The sequence below is a fragment of the Cyprinus carpio genome, chromosome A16 (genome assembly GCF_018340385.1).
Source record: "Cyprinus carpio isolate SPL01 chromosome A16, ASM1834038v1, whole genome shotgun sequence".
Taxonomy (NCBI): domain Eukaryota; kingdom Metazoa; phylum Chordata; class Actinopteri; order Cypriniformes; family Cyprinidae; genus Cyprinus; species Cyprinus carpio.
This window is the reverse complement of record NC_056587.1, coordinates 1,194,681-1,212,326: the sequence shown is the minus strand read 5'-3', so window position 1 is coordinate 1,212,326 and position 17,646 is coordinate 1,194,681. Positions and strand designations below refer to the sequence as shown.

Below are 17,646 nucleotides of genomic sequence, written 5' to 3'. Positions count from 1 at the left end.
CATTTCTTCTTTGTAGTAGATGGAACTCTGTTAATTGGTCATGTGTTTATCTTAAAAGAGATGAATTTGAACATTTGTATACTCCTGATGAAGGTCGTGTGACCGAAACGTTGTGTGATTAAAAATTTAATTTGCAACAAAACATACAGTCAGATAAACAATAAAATGTTAAAACACATACCATACAAATAAGTTTTGAAATCAACTCGGTCAGGCAGATGAACAATATGCTGGCAACTGAGAACTCGTTCAGTCTATATGGGAAACAATGGGTTCGAAGGAGAGACAAAATGCGTCCGTAATGTCAGGTGAACACCCGCACCAGTCGTGCTGAATCAGTCTCATATTATAGGGAAACATCTGACTGGATTTTGTGTACATTGTCAAATATACCAGAGACCGTAGAGTATCTACTTGTTATTTGCAGGAAATATAAAAGAGAGAGATAAGACATGACAAAAGAAATGGAACAGGATTAACAGGACATGAAGTAGAGAATACAGTCGGAGTGAACAAGACAATACATTTGATATCATATGACTTATGTCCTATGTTTAAGTATTTCTTTCACTTATGAAATAACTTACTGTTCATAAAATGATTGATTTCTGATGAAATCACTGCACCTGACACAAAGCACATTAAGACAGAATGCTTTCAATGCAGGAGTTTATTGTAAGCTCATTTATATAACAGTAAAGCAGAAGACCAGAAGCATAATCAATCATTTGCTTACACTGAGGAAAATAAAACCTTAAACCTTCACATTTGTAATAAAGCGAAAAAACAACATCATATGTTTGCTCTTGAAAACACTATGATTTTAGGGCACATGTTTGATCTTCATGCTGATGGATTTCATACCGACAGCATAATTGTTCTGCCAGGTGTACCACACATTTCCAATGGCAAAAATGGTGGGATCTTCACCCCACAAATACACACCGTTGGGGTTAGTGTAGTGACAGCGATTGTACCAAAACGCCCCCAGAAACGTTTTGGCACAGTTTCTTTTATCGCTGTCTTGGTCCTTGTCAAAGGTGGAAAACTTCTGTCCATTATGGTTGGACAAAGAGTCACCTGCAAAGAGGAAGAACATCATTGATGTTAACATCTTATTTATGACTTATTTACAACATATTTATGATTTATATTTAATTTCTCTGCTGATACCGATAGCTGATTATTCAGAATGATGTAATTTTTTTTTTTTGATTATTCAGCTTCTGAAAAGCAAGGTGTGCTCTGATTGGCTAGCTACAATGGCGGCAACAAAAATACTACAGCGAGAATAAAAGTATGCCTTCTTTCTTTGCGTGAACATTTGGGCAGTGTTATGCAAATCTTCCCACATCATGACGTAGACGTGGGGGCGTGTTCAAACGAGGCATTTTAGGAGTGCTTGGACAAGTCTTAATTTTTATAAATAATATCTCTTTGGATTTGAGACTTTAGTCTTTGCAACTTTACAGATCTTCTTTATGCACCAAGAGCTTGTAACACTCCAAAGAGAAAGGAAAAACTGAAATCGTATCATATGTCCCCTTTAAAATTAACAACAGAGCCCAAACTATTATATTCAACTGATATTTATTTATAGATTTATAGATTTTATTTTATAGAAAGATCAAACTCAAATAAAAACTTAAATGTTTGTATATACTGGCTACTCAGTTGCACATAAGGTAGTTTTCATATAATAACTTGGCTTCATGGCAGATGTATTCAAACACACATATATAATTAACAGTAAATAAGCTCCCTCTAGTGTTTTTATAGCTAACTAACCAGCTGTGAACTGAATACGTTTATCTGAGGCAAATGTTATGTGGAATTGATCACAAGCTGTTTTACTACAAATACCATGGTTAAACTATGGTTAGTGTAGCTAAACTATGGTTAATTTGCAGCATAGTTTAACTATAGTAACCATGGATTTTTGGTTTCATTTCTAGTAAAACCAGGGTTAATTTTCGTAAGGGAAGTATCAAAAGTACAAGCAAATTTTATAAAAAATGGCACAGATGATTGTATCAATGGCAACCTAACTGACAGACTGGATTATAATTACATAATTACAATAAATACAATTTTTGCTAGACACTAGAAAAAAGTGAGGTGTTATGGTCAAAGATGTCCATTAGAGATACGATGATTTTGAATTTCTTTTATGGCCAATTATTTATTTATTGTTTAGGTCGCGAGTGTGCTCGTTATACTACAGTGTCAGACGGTTTTCCTCAGAAGGTTTGTGTGCTGGACAAGGGAGTAAATTTTATTTAACAGTTTGGGGGTGGACAATTAACATAACATTTCTCTAGAGCAATTGTAAGGATGGATGTGTGTACACAGTGAGTGTTCATAGCACGGAGACTATATTAAATTATTTTGCGTCCTCCACATAGTATTTTATGTTTCGCCTGGGACTAAGGACGTCTCTTATTTAGATATTTAACCGCAGCAAGCCCACTGATCTGATATTTAACATCATATTTAGAAAAAACCAACACAAAAGTCTACAATATTAGCCTAATATCAGTTCACAGGCTTATCGCCGTGTTAGTTGTAGTGGATGACTTACTATCCAACAAGCTACGGTATTAAACAATCTAAGCTAGGTAACCTTATAATCGCTCATAAAAAATACATAGGATATCAACATTTTTTGTCATGACTAATTTATTAATGATCCAGCATAATCTGAACTGTAAAAAAATCAGTTAAATTTACGGTAAAATACCGGCAGCTATGGTTTCCAGAACTTTACCGTGAAAAATACGGTAGCAACATTTTAGGTTTTACAGAACTGTTTAAGTTTACATTGAAAAACTGTATTTCATTAACTGATACATTGCTAATATGCAAACCTTTGAGTTAACAAATTTTATTTGCAGAAACCAACTGCTTTGGCTAATTGGCATTTGTTTATAAACTAGTGATGTTACGTTCTGTGCCGAAGCTTCGGAGTGTCTGTTGAGAAATCCCGGCAGCTTTCAGTGAAGCGTGTATCGAGGCTTGTTTCGCTTTAGAGCAATTATGTCATTGATGTATCCAAAGCCTCACTTGGCCTGACTGGTTCAGGAAGCGGTTAGAATCTTGTAGAATCTAAGTGTTTACAGATCAGTGTTTGCTTTAGTTGGGCTCTTGAATCTTGACTTTTTAAAAATAGTTTTTCTTTGTTTGCTTAAATTAACTGTGTTTATTTAAGATTTAATAATTAAGTTTTTATTGTAAGAAAAGCAAAAAGAATCTATGATTAGATAAAACTGTTTGTGAAGTCAAGACCATTATGAACTAGTTAAATTCACTGATCTCATCTAATGTACAATCTCTTATTAAGTGTGTGAAATATTACTAATACTCTTGAATTGCACCAATGATACTACCACAATCATTGTGAAACATTCCTAAACACAATATGCACAAATAAAAGCTTTGAACTATGATTGAACTTTAACACACACAAACAACAGTCAGCCAATGACTCTCAACATTGGTGACAATGAAAAATAATTTTCATGCTGCAATGCATGCTGGGAGTTTTGTACTGGCACCCAGCATGCATTGCGGCAATTTAAAAACATTAAAGAAATGTAATTTTATTTTTAATTTTTTTTATTAATAATAGTCACCATTGTTGAGATTCATGTGCTGATTCTTGATGTCTGTGTGTGTCTAAACGGTGCTGTAGCTCTAAAGGTTTTGTGCATAAAATGATTTTACATTTCTTTACAATAGTTTGTCAACATATTTTGTAGAGTCATATTAGTACCATAAACAAAAAATTAATTGATCCATATAATTAGACACTAACTGAGATCAGTGAATAAGGTCATGAGATGATGATTACATCATCACTGATAGTAGTGATGCTTTCGTCAACGAAAATTATGACTAAATATCATCGTCAACGAACCTTTATCACGTGACGAAAACGAGACGAGACGCAACGTAAATGCTGGTCCATGTGACGATGACTATAATTAAATATATAATGCAATATTGTTGACGAATAAAAACGAGACTAAATGTGGATTACAAAATAAAAACTATGCTAAAATGTCTCTTCATTTTTGTTGACGAAAACAAGACAAAACGAAATGTTATAACGTTATTTCATCTCGTTTAGTTGTTATTATTATTATTTTGCAGTATTTCTGTTTCCTGCATCTCACTTCAGGGCTGCATCAGGTCCCACTGATTTTTCTGTTTGCATGTTTAATCTGTGATTTATAATTTGTTCGTTCAGGTGCAGGAGGACACGAAGGAGAGCTCAGTTCAGAGTTTCTGTCTGTGAGATGCAGCTCTCTGCGTGTGCACCGAATACGGTGCACGAGAACTCAGTTAAGTTTTCCCACAGTCTTGTTATTGAATGTTTAAATTGGCAAGGCTTAAAAACGTGTGCAAATGATAAGCTTTCTTGTTGATGCGCAGCAGTGGCCCGTCAATTGTCCTGAGCGACTTTTAAGGATGGCCTCAACCAGTCAGTTGAGATCGCCGGGGGGGGCCCAACTCAGCCGTGGGCCCCTATAATCATCACCACCTTTCACCCCACTAGCGACGGCCCTGCATATACTGTGTATACTATTTTCCATTAAAACAGTAATATACCATAGAAAACAATGCATTATGGGTATTATTTGTTGTTTTCAAGAAAGTAGCCTGCTGCAGTATTATCAGTGTTCAGATTCGACATTCAGAGACTGTGTTCCAAATCACACCCTACTACACCCTCATTCACTATTCCCTGCATGAGTTTACTAATCTAGTCCACCTGACTATATGAGTGCCTGAGAATCCAGACACTGATAAACAGCTCCTGTTAACAACCAGACAGACGTCTCTGAGATGTATTGTATTATGAGGGTCAAGTTCATACATTGATGCATCCTTACATGAAGAACATGTTTTAGTGAAATTACAAAACAGATTAGAAATCAGTGACTTTATTAATGTGTTTTCAAGAGTATAAATGAAAGTGTCCTACCTGCTCCTCCATTTTTGAATCCTGAAACTTGTAGTTTATACCCATCGGCTTCAGGACCCACAGAGAAGAATACATACAGAGCAAAACCCTTTCTTCCTTTGAAGTCCTCCAGATCCACTCTCAGCATGTACTTCCTTTTGCGTGTCAGCTGGTACATGTTCTCAAGCCCTGATCATACACACACATGAAGAACATGTTCAACCAAACACTAGACATGAACATCCACACAAACACAGAGATGAAGAACACGTTCAACCAAACACTGGCCAGGAAGATCCACACAAACACACACGAAGAACACGTTCAATCAAACACTGATCACTTTAATGGTGACTGAAAATGTGTGAATTTGTGATTCTGCTCATTACTATCAGGTGTCTTCGATAATGGTCAATCATCACTCAATTAATCAATTAATTATCTCATTAACTTTGATTCAATATTATTTTAACATTCTTATTTTAACACCTTAACACTCCTGACTGTGGTCTCACATGTACTCCCAGGAGAGTTAATTTCACACTGGATTTTTTTTTTAACTGTGTACCTTGGGCCTACCCAAGCCCAACAGAAAAACATTCTGGTAAGAGTGCTATCCAACAAGAAGCACTTTAGCAAAGTTGAAATTACAGTTATCAGGACTCATGAGATCTTTAAAAAAAATCCAAATTGCAAACTAAATCCAACCCTGGATATTTTATATAATTTTGAAATGAATGCGCAAACCCGCAACCTCATGCCTAAACGTAGCCTATATCACTACTAGCAGTATGCCTTCACTGGCCTTTAAAGGGGTCATTTATATTATCATAATATATTTTCCATAGTGTCTTCATTTACTCCACAACCAGGGTTGATTGTCCAGCAGCCATATCACATATTGATGTAATTCACTCATTTCTGTTATTGGATGATTTACTCAATAAAAGCGCAACACGGGAAACATATAATCAACAGCTACATCGAAGAAAGAGGAAAGCCGCCAGCAGCTGAATTTCGGGGCTTTGGGGGTTGCTCAATCCAGTTCCTCTAATTTAATTAATTGTTTTTTTTTTTTTTTTTAAACACTAGGTGTACTACAACTTCAGAGTTACATTCATATAGAATAAGATGTAAAGAATTTTGAACTGTCAACAGAGATAAGGTACAGATAAAAGTGGTCCAGACTTACAGAAGGTTAACCTAACTTAGAACATTTCGGGAAACACATATTAACAATTAGGTACAGCTTCAGGTATAACGCCGTAGCGTTAGCATTTCGGGAAATACGGATGTTTACTGAAAATTTACTTGTTGCATATAAATTGAATTTGTCTCAAAGCAAAATGCAAACAAAATTGAAAAAAATATTTTAAAATTAATTATTTATATTAATCAAAATTCAAGCAAAATATATATTTTCTCCTGTCCTGCCTTGTCATCGAGTAAATTTTATGTCAAATATAATATCAGTTTGTATATATATATATATGACTCCATTAAACCAAAACAGCTATTACCCAGCCAGTATTCACTCTCCACATTCCCAAATCCTCTCTTGTACTGATTCCATGGCCGATAGAAATTCACACTGCCATCCATTCTCCTCTGAATCACCTGTGATGGGTTTATATAGAATATATTATTTATAATATATGTTCTGATGTGTGTTTAATGATCTAAAGTCACATTCGTACCGTCCATCCTCCTTTGTCTTCATCTTTCCCATCTGAGATCATCTCACAGTAAACCCAGACAGGAATATCCCCTGCTGGATAGATGGAGTAAATCCCACTGACTGTTTTTCCTGACTTATAGATGTCAGAGCAGTCAACCGGATGGAATTCATCAGAAACAGACACAGTAAACCCCATGAAAACAGAGAGCAGAGCCGCGACAAACACCGTCATCTACAGAGAAACACGACTGATCATCATCCTCATTTATGATGATCAAATCACACTGACATTATGATGAAAAACTCTACAAGTGTGATCAACACTAAATAAATGCCTCATTCATTCATTCAACACTAAGGAAACATGAACTTACTGCCATCTTCTCTTACTGAAATCTTGCCTTTGCTTGAAGAATCTTGAAAGTAAAAACAATTTTGATGAATTATTATCTAAACGTTGTATAAATGTCTGAATGTTTGTGAGGTAAATAATTGGAGAATAAACCAGTAACTTACCGCTTTTGTTATGTTGTTCAATGGGTCACAAACACTATTAAATATCCGTCAGATCAGGCTCCTCCTCTGCGTTTAGATAAAAAAAATATATATATATATATGTATTTTTTTATATTGCAAAACCCTGGATTCTTGGCACAAATCAAATTATAGGTCCTCTCATTTTTTTTTTTTTTTTTTACAATCTGTTGGTGTTGTTTTTACACATTGGCCTAAAGGTTATCAGTAAGAGCATCTGTAACATCTGCCGTTTGAGTCACTCTTGCACCGCACAATGTTGAAATACTATTGCTTCACAAAAACTTGGACTCTCATCACTCAGTTTGACATTGTTTTGTTGCACTGCTAAAATAAATTAAGTATTAATTTGTTTCAAGTAATAGATAGGCTGCTTGTGCTCCTGGATTAAATTATATTTTCCTTTTCATTTTCCTTGTTGTCCGACTTCATGCAAAGCAAATTAAGTGGATTGATCTGGACCATGTAGAGGTGATGGACATGAAAATAATGATTCACGGCCTATAAATGTTTATTTAAATTAATATTGTTTTATAATGGGCTATTTTTTTTTTTTTTTTGCAAAAATAAAAAATGGTTCATCACAAAACCATGTTACCAGCATCATGTGAAGTCATGTTCTTCTGCGGCTGACATTTTGTACACTTTATGGCAAATGCCATCTTATTTTATTCTATATTTGATCTCTAATGATCTGTTAATTTCTAAACGTGTGATAGTCGTAGGGTGAAACCTAAAGCATCAAATTAAAAAAAAAAAAAAATTACATAAAGACTATTAATGCATGTTATGGTTATTAAACAGCCATTATGAAAACCATTAAAACTACACAATTTCCTTATGTTGTATTAAGGGGCTGACATTTCATCTAAGTTTATGAACGAAAAATCCTGACCTTGGTCATTGGTCCTCTCTGTGCAAGGCTGCACATTCATGACACTCTAATTGCGTCGCAATTTACTCTGACTCACACCATAAAAAAAAATAAAATAAAAATAAGTTGTGAGAAATCAAGATTAATAGGCTAAAACTGTGACATGAAAAACAAATAGAAATTGTACAAAAAGTAGAATATTAACTTGTAATGTTTAGATTACATTTAAGAAGGTGTGCATTAGCCTATGCCATAAAAAAATAAAATGATTAAAAATGTGGCTTATCAGAATCAGAATCAGAATGAGCTTTATTGCCAGGTATGTTCACACATACGAGGAATTTGTTTTCGTGACAGAAGCTCCGCAGTGCAACAGAATGACAGCGACAGAACAAAAAACACATAATAAAAGAATAAAAAATACAAAAAATACAAATAAGTAGGTAAGGAATGACAATATACAAATTGACAATTGTATGGCAGATATATTACAATGAGCAGTTATGTATGTACAGGTATATTATGTGCAAAAAAATAATAATTTAAAAGTGTACACTAAGTATGTGTGTTAGATAATAAGTGAATGTGTCTGTAAATATAAATAGTGTAATGTGTTCCACAGTTATTAACAAGTGTTCATTAGATGGATTGCCTGGGGGAAGAAACTGTTCCTGTGTCTGGTCGTTCTGGTGCTCAGAGCTCTGTAGCGTCGACCAGATGGCAACAGTTCAAACAGGGAGTGTAATGAATGTTAGGGGTCCAGAGTGATTTTGCCAGCCCTTTTGCTCACTCTGGATAAGTATAGTTCTTGAATAGACGGGAGGGTTGTACCGATGATTCTCTCAGCAGTCCAGACTACCCTCTGTAGTCTTCTGAGGTCAGATTTAGAAGCTGATCTGAACCAGACAGTTACTGAAGTGCAGAGGATGGATTCAATGATGGTGGAGTAGAACTGATGAGTGTTATTGATGAGTGTTATAGGCTAGGCCTTGTTCTAACACGTATTTTGGCACTCACATTAATGCCACAAATTATGAAAGGCTTGAAACTTACATTTAATAATTTGCTGATGTATTTCCTTTGTATTAATCAAAATGTGTTTTTTTTTTTTTTTTTTTGTTAAATAATAATAATAATACTAGGGCTGTCAAATGATTAATCACGATTAATCACATCCAAAATAAAAGTTTTGTTTGCATAATATATGTATGTATGCTGTGTATATTTATTATGTATATATAAATACACACACATGCATTTATATATTTAAGAAGAATATGTTATGTTTATATATTAAATATATTTATATATAATATAAAATATAAGAATATAAATATTTAAATGTATATACATGTAAGTATTTTCTAAATATATAATTTATGTGTGTGTATTTATATATACATAATAAATATACCCTGAACACATACATATATTATGTAAAGAAAACTTTTATTTTGGATGTGATTAATCGTGATTAATCATTTGACAGCCCTAAATAATACTGATAATAATACGGTTTAGCATACAATTTGGGCATACAAGTGATTGAGGTAATCTGTAAAAAAAAATTTTATTATTATATTTTATATAAGAATTTTCTCATTTAATTAGAACGCAACCCCTGATTCACAAAATTAATTTCCTAATGTATAAATCTGCTATAACCTAGGCCTCTAAACTATGCCCTATAGCAGCCCTTGGCGGACAGCTTAAGCCTGGCTCACACTAAAGGATTTTTAAAATCCTAACCGAATATGAAATCTGGCTGCAGCACACACATTAGGAGAATCTTTGCAGATTATCTTCCCTCAAATCTTAAACATGCACACACTACAAGATTTGAACATCGCGGCGCAATACACACTACAAGATATCATTAAGAGTATCATACCAGTCCATCTGGAAGGGGTTGGGATTTGGGGGTTGTTAGCTTTATCGTGGGGGTTGACATAAAGGTGTGAATCTCATGCTCTTTCATATGGAGAGTGTCTGATGAGCATTTCAAACTTGCTCAGCAGGTTAAGGCAAAGTGTCTGTTTTAGGACAAATGCCTAGTTTGGTTTGGCTTTTGCACATTTTTGCAACAGCATACAGAGTTTTATTGCATTACATTGTATGCGGCAATGCTGCAGTCATTTTGCCAATACAAATGTAAAAATACAGTGTAGTAATAAGAAACTGTCCCAAGACATCATGTAGGCCTAATAATTTTTAGTTTCATTATTGTTTAGTTTAGTTTAGTTTATTTATATAGCACAACACAACAACAGTTGTTGACCATTGTGCTGTACAAGAAATTATAAAATCAAATTAAAGGTTAGTATGATTTTACTGAAACATTCTTTTAATCATTCAAACACCTGCTGTGAACAAACACTGAAAGAAAGAGAAATAAGAACACAAACTACAACTTTCTCAGGCACAGCCTTAGATGAACTGAACCATGTTACAAGCATCATGTGAAGTCATGTTCTTCTGCGGCTGACATTTTGTACACTTTATGGCAAATGCCATCTTATTTTTTTCTATATTTGAACTCCAATGATCTGTTTGTCAAGGAGCAGCCTATATAATTGCCCATCAACCATGTAAATTGTTATGGTTTGCACAATTTTTATGAATTTAATTTAAATAAATATTAAAATTTGAGATTAACTGGTCAAAAATCACAAGTCATAATGGAAAATGTCGAATCACAGGGCTGCACACTCTCACGAATTCAGCGTGGGACTCAGACAATTGACACCTTTCTCACGCTCTCTTTCATCACATCCATTTTCTCACGTAGTCAAAAACACCCTCATTCAAAACTGAAATAATAGGACATAAAAAATACTGTAGTAAACTGTAGTATTGACCATAGTTAACTGTAGTAAATTATAGTATACTGTAGTAAACTGTTTACTACAGTATTTTTTAATCTACAGTACTGATTCGGTATCTTATTTCATATTTTAACAGTTGAATTTTCCACTTACATTTTTAAGCAGTAATGATTCTTTATTATGTCACTTGATAAATGGTTATTTAATAATTCCATTCAGTCATGCTGTTGCACACGCATTGACTATTGCACTCCTGCAAGACTGCACGTTCAACACAGAGGTGTGAATCCCCAAAATCTTCTTCCACTCAAGTATGTCTGACAATAACAGATACAAACTGTTCATTCTCACGTAAAAATGGCCCTGGTTAATGACAGGTCTGTGTCTAATAAGACTTTCATTTTGAATTACTTTTTTTACTTGTCGTGGCTTAGACTTTTTATTTTAAACTGAGACATGGACTGGAGCTGATGAGTCATTCATCTTTGGTGAACTATGTCCATTAAATAGTAGCTTAATTAGCACTCCAATATGTGTTCAAAGAGGAGGTGGGGTGGCCATGGTATTTAGGAACCAGTACAAAATACAGACAATCTTTGTTTGAGAACTTTTCTATATTCGAATCACAATGTGTACTGATCTCCCACCACTCCGTTGCTATGTGTCTTGGTTTACGGACCTCCAAAGCCAGATAAAGATTTTTATAAAGGAGTTTTCTGATTTCACATCTCATATCTCATGTTTTGGACTCTTTTGGTTTTATTCAGCATGTCTATAAAGCTACACATGTACTTGGGCATACTCTTGACTTGGTTATGTCATATGGGTTTCCCAATGATAATATCAATATTGAACATGCTTTTTTCTCAGCCTATTGTTTTCAGTGTCATATTATCAAGTTCTATACATGCTGTTAAAAATACAGAGGTTTATTCTCATTTTATTAATTTTCTCACTGCAAATCACTTTTCTGATATGTATAAAATAAATGTTTCAACTGCAATTTCAGTGCAAAACTCAACTGCAAAACTCTTCTTGTTCAGATATTTTGGACACTATAGCTCCTCTTAAATACAAATCCCCAAAATTTAAATCACAACCATGATTAGATGATACCACCCATTCACTTAGACACATACCTGCAAACTCACAAGAGGTCAAAACGGAGACATAGTTAGGAATATAACAATCCCAAGACATTTTTGAGAATGTAAATGAAGCGTTCTGCCCAGGTACTGTAGCAAAGAATTCTGGCCCAGATTTGGCATGAAGCCGGTGTCCTGACATTTTATCCTACCCGTCAGATTTTCCTACCAGGGTTTACTGCGCATGCACACATCAATATTGTGTCCTTTTTTATCATGCTAAACAATGATTTTTAATGTATCTGCATTACTGTAAGGGTAGGTTTAGGGTCGGGGTAGGTGTAGACTTTAATAAAAACACAATCTAATAGGTAGAAAAAAATATTTATTGTTGGTTTCCTGTAGCTGTATCCCTTCTTGCTACAACCGCGAATATAACACATAATTACTTTATTTGCATTACTGTAAGGGTAGGTTTAGGGCTGTGGTAGGTGTAGACGTTTATAAACCATAACTTTAAAGTAGCATTTTTCGTTGTCGAATTGTACTACCCACTGTTTTAATGGGAGGTAGGAAAATCTGACAGGGTAGGACAAATCGACAGAACACCGGCACAGCTGGCATTCAGTCGGCACTGGCATGAGGCATGTGAACCGAACATGGCCCGGTTATGGGGGAGATTGGACCGTCTTTATGGTGGCAAACAGGATATGGGCCAGTGGTTAAGTGTATTATTTGGCCCACATATAAAATATAGAAATGTGGCCCACATATGTGTGGCCAGACTTATCCCATAGTTAAAATGTAATTTCAGATATTTCATAATTAATAATATACACACAGCTGTTTCCCCTATTCCTGTTTGCAATGTGGGTTTATTCTCTCTATCAACAAGGTTTAATGAATAATTATGAAACAACATAAACTTTAAATTTACATTAGGCTAGATTTAACCATTTAGCAAACACTTTTATCCAAAGAGGTTTACAATAGAGGACAACATAAGTAAGCAATATAAGAAATACACAATATAAGAAATATATATATTGTGTGTTAGTGTGAAAGGTCAAAGCAAGATAAAATAGAACTTTAATTGTTTGAATAGGCTTGTTTGAGATGCGCCTTGCCTCGCCTGAAATGTAGGCGAGAGTAGGCGGCTGCAGTAAGGGGAGGGGTCAAAAAAGACCTTTGAAGTCGGACACTTCCTGAATCTTGCTGTTTTGTCGCCTGCAAACGTCAGCAGTGGAGGAGATCACGTTCGCGTTTTTTTATCACAGACGAAGTGAATGTAATCGAAATACCACTGTTTTGTCATCATGTGCATCAATCTTTTGTTCTGCTGAACACAAAGGAGGAAATTCTGAATTTATTCCCAGAATTTATGCCAGACCCTGACACTTCTCAGATGAAACCACACAAAGATGAGGCATAATGGCTAAACAGTCCATTTAGATATGTATGTGTGCATGTATATTTTTTAATGGATTGATTTATTAATTCACACAAACATACAATAGAATAAAGTGAAAATTACAACAAGGAAGAATTCTAATTAAGAGAAAAATAAAATCAAATAAACGCATGTCCTAATTCTTAACTTCACTAGGCGTTTTTTGTTTTTGTTTAGCTCACATGTAAATATAAATAAATAAATGTGTAATCTAATTCAGAACATCAGAGCAAGGTAGACGTAACTCGGACACTTTTCTAACCGGCATGCATCTCGCAGTGATCACCGGTGATCGGTTCTGTGCAGATTTTGCTCATCTCAAACAAGCCTATTGTCTCATTTCATGCACAAGATAAGGCCAATTTGCACACATTAAATGTCCTAATATGGCACACACAAAAAAATTACACCAATCAGGTCACATCTAGAAAAGCGCGCCCAGATAGCACGCCTAAAACGCAATACACAATCAATCTTTACACTCAATCTTATCATTGTAATCTTTACACTCATTGTACTTTGTACTTGTACTTTTTCCTTTTTTTTTTAAATATATTTTTTCTTCAATTGAAACTGTGTAATCTTGCGATTTAGCCGATTTAGTTAATGGTTTGGAACTCTTCAACCCAAATTAAAAAAATATATAATGATACTTCCGGATCCAGCGCCGCCGCAGTTTAAGAATGTGGGCCCGATCTGGGCCGACACTATTTCATCAACAATAAAACGAAATATGTTATTGGCTAAAACACCACTCTGCCTCTTTTCATTTAAAAAAATCTTAAACATATTAATGGACATGTAAATGTGGTTTAGGTAAGGCGTAGGCCATTGATTCTCTTCACTGCATATATTTATAACAACATGTAATATAAAACAACCCTGTTTCTTGTTGTTTTCATTTAAAAATATGAAACATTGATAATTAAAACTGACATTTAACAAACAGAGACAGCTGTGTATTTTTTTTTATTATACATGTACATACAGTGAAGAGAATGTATACTAAAATAAATACAAAAATTATTATATACATTTTAAAATATATAAAATAAAGTTACACAACCCTGTCTCTTTTTGTTAAATGTCAGTTTTAATGATCAATAACATTCAGTATAAAAGTAAGTAGCCTAAAAGGTATAAGAAGCTATACAATGAGAAATAATGCAAACCATTCAGTCAAACATAAGCCAGCTATCTGCAACGTTACAAAGTTAAATAGCCTAAATATAAAGTTATGAAACTTCACTTTTCCCTCAGCTAAAACGATTTTCCATGGAACAAACTATAGATTAATGAGACCAAAGATTGACTTATTAGATGAATTATACGTCATGTTTATCCATTAGACTAGAGACATCAGAGCCAGCGGCAAACATCAGAAGGACTAGCCAAGGAAAAGCTGTTAAAGTCGGGGTTAATGAGCGTTGAACCCGGTGATCGCCTGGATCTCACAACTCCGAAAACGTCAGATACATTTTTCAAATAGGCGCTATCTTTATAAATAAACCACAGATTTGAGCTTTTAACAACTACATTCTCACTGAAACACTCTTAAAATTACATTTCATGTGGCCTAATGGTTAGAGAGTTGGACTAGCTTCCCAACGGTTGCCGGTTCGAGTCTCGGTGCCGGCAGGAGTTGGGGGGGGGGGTTAATGAACAGCGCTCTCTTCCACCCACAATACTCATGGCTGAACTGCCCTTGAGCAAGGCACTGAACCCCAAGTTGCTACCCGGGCGCTGGATATATAGCTGCCCACTGCTCCCGGAGTGTGTTCACTTCTCACTGCTGTGTGTGTGCACTTGGATGGGTTAAATGCAGAGCACCAATTCTGAGTATGGGTTACCATACTTGGCAAATGTCACGACTTTCACTTTCACTTTTCTCCTCTGCTATTGACGCTTGCTGGTTGGTGCGAGATGTATTCTGGGATACCTGGCTGTATCAAGTCCGCACCTCTCGATGCATCCTTGGTAAAAGGGGTGGATCAAGAACACATCCGGGGATTTGAACTGGACTTGGCCAGATGTGAACTTTGAATTGGAACAGTACTTGGGCAGCGACTGAAGACATTTCACAAGTCACAAGTACAGACAAGAACGCATATTGAGAAACGGCCGTTGTCTCTCAGTTGCTGAATGTCGCACTTGTGCTTGGATGAACAAATACAGACAAAATTACATCAAAATGGTCATCTTTTCTAACAGACGGATGTAATTTGTAATGTATTTTTTTTTGTGTGTGTGTGAGAAAGAGAGAGAGAGAGAGAGAACTCCATGTTACCGGTGTCACCTATAGTATTCGCAGCATTTCATGATGTATTAAACCATTGCTTTTAAAAAAAAAAAAAATCATTATGATTTCAGGTACACGCACTGGCTATCAAAGGTGGGGTGGATGTTCATGAGTGCATTTGGAGGATTATGCATGGACTGGTTATAAACGATCAAAAAAATCAATATGAGAGGAATAAATGGAAAAATTGGTTTCCAGCGCTTGCGTTTACGGGATGTTGTGATTGGTAAGTTTTACTTAATGCCATACGAGTGGTTTAAGTTTTAAGAATAATTAAAATGTATTTAAATTCAGGTTACAAGGGGAGTAGAAGAAAAAAGAGGAGAACAAGATGATGGAAATGTGAGGGATGGAAAGGCGGAGGGAGAAAAAAGCAGAGAAGGTATATGTAGAGGAGGTAGATGGGGGAGAGAAGAAAAACAATTCTTTCATTATTTAACATACACCTTCCTACATATAATTATACATGTACTTACTGTAATAATAACAGTGAATTATGAATAGTTACATGCAGTAACTTTAAACCAAACCTTAATACTAACACTATAGTAAGTACATGATACATAATTTTACTCTGTTCTTAAATAACAATTACAACTGTGTAAAAAGGACGCTGTAAAACATTGTGTAACCAACAATTCCACTAAAACCGAATCCGGGACATTCTGGTGTGATCTATACATACATAGACCAGTTTAAATTGAAAGTGTAGACGTATATGATATGACTGGTTCACATGATTCATAATGTCCTTATTATTTTCTGCTGAGCAAATTGTGTTGAACCAATCATAGCATTGCATTAAGGCTGAGATAAAAAAAGAAAAAGGAAAGGAAAGAAAAATGCAGTCATATATCTGTCCTTATTGAATTGCACATGACTCCGTAAAAAGTAACTGCTTAGACTGGATTTCTCCTGGAGTCATATTGGAAGGTAGGAAGATGGTGCCAGACTCACTACTTATCTGCATCAATTTACAGTCTCTGTGTAGATGTTACATAATGTCTGTCAATAGGTTCTGTGTTCAGTTTTAATGTAATTGTCCTTTAAAGGGATAGTTCACTTTAAAATGAAAATTCTGTCATCATATAGTCACCCTCAAGTTATTTCAACCCTGTATGAATTTCTTTCTTCTGCTGAACACAATGGAAGATATTTAAAAAAATGCCAGGATACAGGGTGGAAACAACAAGAGGGTGAGTATATGATGACAGAATTTTCATTTTAAAGTGAACTATCCCTTTAAAATCCAATAGCCATATTTTCTTTTGGTACAGAAACTAATTTCAGACCATGTATGTTTCAGCGGCTGTGAGGCGTAACCACCTGACGTCTGTGGCCACAGAAAAGGAAATCGATTCCACCATTAAGAGATGGCTATATCTGGCCCCGGATAGGGATGGTGGCAGAAGAGAAAGGATGAAGAGAAAAGAGCGTCAGGAGAGTACAACAGGTTAACCGACTTGCGACTTGGTGCAAAGTGCCTCTCGTTCATGAACTGAATCAGATGTTAAAGATTTGTGTGCACAGTGCCTCTTGTTCATAAACTAAATCAGATGTTGAAGAATGCACAATGCCTCATGTCATTCAAGTTTTTTTTTGTTAATTGTTTCGTTTAAATGTGAAACCGATTTTGCTATGTGGGTGGTGCACTCTGACAACAAAATAAAGGAAAAAGACAACATATGCTTCAAGTAAAAAAAAGCACATTTATACCACAACATTTTTGGACAGTACAACATTTTTGGACAGTGCAACAGATGTTGTCATTGGTGTTCTTACTTCACTTTGTGAGCAGTTGAGTAATTTATTTTTGCTAATTTTAATGTTCACATTACAGTGTGCATACTATCAACATGCATCTGAAGTGGCATTAGATTATTATTAGATTATTATTATTATTTACACAGACTGTTTAATGAAGCTGAGGTGCCA

At 35.1% G+C, this 17,646-nt stretch overlaps 1 protein-coding gene across 1 annotated transcript; it reads right to left on the bottom strand.

Moving 5' to 3' along the window:
• Window positions 1–652: 652 nt before the first annotated feature.
• On the bottom strand, window positions 653–7,208 carry LOC109106822 (microfibril-associated glycoprotein 4-like). Its single transcript, XM_019120092.2, has 6 exons — window positions 7,161–7,208; window positions 7,019–7,060; window positions 6,664–6,876; window positions 6,487–6,583; window positions 4,988–5,155; window positions 653–1,080 (listed from the first exon to the last, which is right to left on the bottom strand). The coding sequence occupies exons 2-6, from the start codon at window positions 7,022–7,024 to the stop codon at window positions 824–826; spliced, it is 741 nt and encodes a 246-aa protein (XP_018975637.2). The 5' UTR covers window positions 7,025–7,060; window positions 7,161–7,208; the 3' UTR covers window positions 653–823.
• Between the last annotated feature and the right edge of the window lie 10,438 nt (window positions 7,209–17,646).

Bases quoted from the DNA above. Each gene is read 5' to 3' on its own strand.
- LOC109106822 (XM_019120092.2), bottom strand. The intron at 5,156-6,486 runs GTAATAGCTGTT...GTGTATGATCAG, and splicing joins GGAGAGTGAATACTGGCTGG to GGCTTGAGAACATGTACCAG. The intron at 1,081-4,987 runs GTAGGACACTTT...TCCTCTTTGCAG, and splicing joins ATTCAAAAATGGAGGAGCAG to GTGACTCTTTGTCCAACCAT.